The 5,326-nt window shown below is 41.7% G+C and overlaps 1 protein-coding gene across 1 annotated transcript; it reads right to left on the reverse strand.

Moving 5' to 3' along the window:
* Positions 1–1,376: 1,376 nt before the first annotated feature.
* LOC119003660 (olfactory receptor 1D2-like) lies at positions 1,377–2,351 on the reverse strand. The gene has a single exon (XM_037070161.1). It carries the CDS (start codon positions 2,316–2,318, stop codon positions 1,377–1,379), a length of 942 nt encoding a protein of 313 aa, XP_036926056.1. The 5' UTR covers positions 2,319–2,351.
* Between the last annotated feature and the right edge of the window lie 2,975 nt (positions 2,352–5,326).

Genomic DNA, 5,326 nt, shown 5'->3' on the forward strand with positions numbered 1-5,326 from the left:
GCTGGATGCTGAATTAATCACTAATGGCCAATGATTTAATAACTATTCCTATATAATGAAGTCTGTATAAAAACCCCAAAGCCCAGGGATCAGAGAGTTCCTGGGTTGGTGACACATGGAGACTTGGAGATAGTGGCATGCCCAGGGACGGCATGGAAGCTCCTTTCCTATACACCTCTCTCTATGCATCTTTTCCATCTGGCTGGCCCTGAGTTATATCTTTTTTATAGCAAACTGATAATTTACTAAGTAAAATGTTTCTCTAAGTTTTGTAAGTCATTCTAGCAAATTAATTGAACCCATGGAGGGAATTGTTGGAAACTTTGATCCATAACTAGTCTTTCAGAAGCATAGAGGACAAGCTGGACTTGTGATCTGTGTCTGAAGTGAAGTCTTGAAGGACTGAGCCCTTAATCTATGGGATCTGATATTACCTCTAGGTAGATAATATTAGAATTGAGTTGAATTGTAGGCCATCCAGTTGATGTCAGAGAATTGTTTGGTGGTGTGAAGAAAAACACACACATCAGAATTGGTGTCAGAATCATAGAACCTAAGTAGAGATTGGTTTTCACAGTTACCTTCTCCCATCCTATTATTGCCTCCACTACCATGCCTGTTCATAAGCATGAGTTGATATGCTTGAAAGTTATTTTTTGAAGAAATGAAGAAGAGATGGAGAAGAGGAGCCACAGAAGTAAAGGAAAGAATAGACTTCACAAAGATAAAGTCTGACTTCAATCAGAGAAAAGGAATGCAGGAAAAAGGCAAGAGAGATAATATTATTTTGAAGACCAAAGGACAAAAATCTTCCCAGAGCAAAGAAGAGAAATCTCTTGCTTTTCTGCCTGAACATCAGGGCTGTGTCCAGAGGGACTAGGGATCAGAATTGAAGCAGTGGGAGTAGGGTCCAACAGAGCATTAGGAAAGGGGAAATTTCACTCAGCAATTCTGCAGTGGGAGTAGTGCAAGATGTCTTTCATAAATGGATTGCTGGCAACTGTCCCCTTAGAATAGTTCAGAACTCAGAAAAATATTGGAGGTGTGTGTGGCTAAGGAACATGAGAGATCTGGTAGGACATAACTAGATACATGTAAGTAAGACTGGGACCATAGTCCTGTGTCAGGCCAGTTGAAGGCTTCAATCCTGCAAATTTCTAACATTAGTGTTATGTGACCTTATTTATTGCCAGGGTTGATGATATCTTAGGGGCATTGGGTTACATTTATAAGTATTTTCTTCATCACAGATATTGAACTTATTCTAAGGTGGAGCTCTGTCCTAATCACTCCTGTATCCTCCATAGGATAATGCTTTGTACGTGTGGTGGAGGAAATTCTTAGTCTTTGGTTTAATGTCATGGTCAAAATTACCCTCATGTGAACCTCTGGAAGGCTTTTCTTAGGAATAGTCTTCCTAGAGCCCCATGCATGTCCTTGTTTCTCAAGCTGTAGATGAAGGGGTTCATCATGGGAGTGACCACAGCATACATCACTGTGGCCACTGAGTCCTTCATGGAGTAGGTGTTGAGGGGCTTCAGATATACCATACAAAGTGTCCCATAGAAAAGGGTGACCACAGCCAGATGGGAGGCACAAGTGGAGAAGGCTTTGTACTTGCTAGAGGCTGATGGTATTCGGAGGATGGCACTGACAATCTGGACATAGGACATAATCATGAAGCCAAAGGGTGTAAGGAATATGAGGGATCCTGTGGCAATCAATACCATGTGATTGACTTGAGTATTGGAACATGCAATCCTAAGCAGTACATACATCTCACAGAAGATGTAGTGGATCTTCCGGGACCCACAGAAGTTCACTGTAGTCATGAGGAGGGTGTGGATGAGGCCATAGAGGACAGAGAACACCCAACATAAGGTGAGGAACAAACTACAGAGCCCACGGCTCATGACTGTGGTGTAGTGAAGGGGGCGGCAGATGGCCACATAGCGGTCATATGCCATTGTGGCCAGAATGAGGTTTTCCAGGGCTACCAAAGAGACCAGGAAGTAGAGCTGTGCTAGACATCCTGCATAGGAAATGGCTTTGTTCTGGGACTGAAGATTCACCAGTGTGTTGGGGACTGTGTTGGTGACAAAGAAGAGGTCGGTGAATGAGAGACTGGCCAGGAAGAAATACATGGGAGTGTGCAGACGTGAGTCAGTACCTATTGCAAGGATGATGAGCAAATTTCCCACTACTGTGACCAGGTACATGAACAGGAACATCCAGAACAGGAGCTGCTGGTCTTCAGGATTCTCGGAGAGCCCCAGGAGTATGAAGTCTGAGACCCGACTCTGGTTGCCTCCATGCATTTCCCCACCTTTCTGCAATATCAGCACCAGCAGACATTTACTATATGCCCTCAATCAAATAAGAACATTCAAATAATGAAACTCTCGCAGAGAGTTTGTTTTTGAGCATTAAAATATCTTAAGCTAGATTTTACATTTTTTTGAATAAGAAACAATGTGACAATAAACATAGAAACAGAACATGGAAAATCTTTATGTAATTTAGTAATTCCAACCATATCTAATCTGACATACTCACTATAATAGTAATAATGTCAACTGTATTATTTTAAATAATATCATCTTGTAATTCTCTTAGAAGTGCTTACAGATTAGTATGTTATATTATGATATTGTACACACTTACATGGTATTTAAAACAGATGTATAAAGTATAATAAATTGATGTTATACAACTAGAAAAGGGAAAAAAGTAAAAATATTGAAAATGAAATGGAAAAGTTATCATCATTTGCTGATAGGATGATCTATCTGGGAAACCTAAAACAATCAGCTGAAATGCGGTTAGAAATAAAAAGAAAGTTCAGAACACTTGAAAAGAAGTCTAGGCTCTGACACTTTCTAGCTGTAAAAATGTAGGCAAGTTGCAAGTTCTTTGACTCCATTTCTTTTTTAAAAATATTTATTTATTTTTTTAGATAGAGGGGAAGGGAAGGAGAATGAGTGGGAGAGAAACACCAATGTGTGGTTGCCTCTCATGTGTCCCCCGTTGGGGACCTGGCCTGCAACCCAGGCATGTGCTCTGACGGGGAATCAAACCAGCAACCCTTTGCTTCACAGGCCCACGCTCAATCCACTGAGCTACACCAGCCAGGGCTGACTCCATTTCTTAATGTGAAAAACTAGGTCAAACAGAATAAAATTAAATAATAAAGTGCTTAATACAAAAAGCTAACCTTCAGTGAGTACTCAAGAAATATTCACTATTATTGTTATTAAACAATAATCAGGAATAATAAGATTAAAATATGATGTTCAACAATTCCACCCACATTATCAACAAAGAAAGCTATGCATTAAGATGTTAATGAGAATCACACAGGGTCGTCAAATACTTCAGAGTCATAAAATCTTAATAAATGGATAGATATGCCAAGATTCCAGATAGGAAGATGCACTATTGCAAAGGTACATATTCTACCAAATAAATGTAAAATTTAACTTATCCAAAATCAAAATTCTAACAGGGTTTTTAAGAAAACAGAGCTCATCTAAATTTAATCTAAAAATAAGCATGAGGACTTCTGGTCAAGATGGCAGGCCAGGCAAACACTGCTCACCTTCTTCTGCAACCACATCAAAATTATAGGTAAATTATGGAACAATCACATCTGAGAACTATCTGAAGACTATCTGAACAGAACTTATATACTTAAGGATATAAAAAGAAGCCATGTTGAGATGGGCAAGAGGGATGAAATGGGCTCATCCCACATCCATGTGTGGTGGTTAGAGAGTTGGAAGAGATATCCTGGTTGCAGAGATCCACACTGAAGAGCAAGGGGTCCCAGCCCTGCATTAGATTACCCAAACCTGGAGCACCAGTGCAGCAGCTAAGTTTCTACAACTTCTGGGTTTTAAAATCAGCAGGGACTCAGCCTGGGTGACACAAAGGGCTACTGAAAACCTAGGCATCCTTTAAAGAGCCTGAGCACAGCTTCACTTGCCTTAACTTCAGGAAAAGGGACAGCAGCCTGAAAACACCAGGGTCATATGGGGAGAAGCTGAATTGTTTGGCTTCAGGGTGAAAGCTGTAGGGACAGCCCTCTCTGGGACTAAAGTATCATCAGGTGCCATTGTTCCTTTGTTGAACTTCCCCCAAACCTAGCCCCTAGATGCAGACAGAAATGCTATCAGGTGCCACTGTTCCTTTTTTTGAGGCCTTGTCTCAACCAGCCAGCAGCAGACACAGGCCAACACCAAATGTTAGTCTCCTTTCACTTGGCTAACATTGCTCTCCACCTACTATGATGGTTTTCTGGGACTTCATCCCAGTCAATTCGCCTGCCAGGCCTGAACCTTTTTCAGATGATAATCCACATAGGCAGCTGCACTGGGCTCATGCTGTGGACTATTCTAAAAATCTCCCAAAGGTCCCCAAACAAGCAGAAGCTGGCCTCTGCATGCCTTGTCCCCAAGCCAAGCACTAGTGGCAGCTGGCCTCTGTTCATAGCATAATCACCCCCAGGTGTCTGTAAGACCAGCATAGGCAGCTACCAACCACAGGTCACTCTGTAGTTCCTATGAAGACACAGGCAGTGGTAGACTTTGGCCTGTACCAATAGGCCCCAGAACCAAAAAACCTGAACTTTAGAGCATACCAGAACACCACCCAGTGAGCAGCATAAATGACATATCCAAAAGGTGGACTCAGCAGGCACCAAAGTTCCATTAAAATGAGTCCAGCTCTGTGGGCTTAGCTCCCACACAAAAGCTTATATGCTGTAGTCACGGCCAGTTCTCACAGCCAGTCACAGGGCCAAACCCACCCACTGACATGCCAACAACAATCAAAGCTCAACTCAAACAAAACAATACACACAACACACATAAAGGACATCCCTGGGACACTAACTCAGGTAGACAGGGAGACTGTGCCACTGAGTCTGGCAGGAAACCTACTACATAAGGCCATACTGCCAAGATTGGGAAATGTAGCTGCTCTACCTAATATGTAGAAACAAACACAGGGAGGCAGCCCAAATGAGGAGACAAAGAGGCATGTCCCAAATGAAACAACGGAACAAAACTCCAGAAAGAGAACAAAGCAAAATGGAGACAATCTACCAAATGTAGAGTTCAAAACACTGGTTATAAGAAACTGGCCAAGGAACTGAGGGGAAGAATGGGTTATTTCAGTGAGAACTTCAACAAAGAGAGGAAATATAAAAAAGGAGATAGAAACAAAAAAGAACCAGTCATATGAGGAGGAATAATAACTGAAATGAAGAACACATTATAGGGAATCAACAGTGGATTAGATGAAGCAGAGGATCAAATCAGGGATT

The sequence above is a fragment of the Sturnira hondurensis genome, unplaced genomic scaffold (genome assembly GCF_014824575.4).
Source record: "Sturnira hondurensis isolate 20B ecotype Veracruz unplaced genomic scaffold, ASM1482457v3 Scaffold0018728, whole genome shotgun sequence".
Classification (NCBI taxonomy): domain Eukaryota; kingdom Metazoa; phylum Chordata; class Mammalia; order Chiroptera; family Phyllostomidae; genus Sturnira; species Sturnira hondurensis.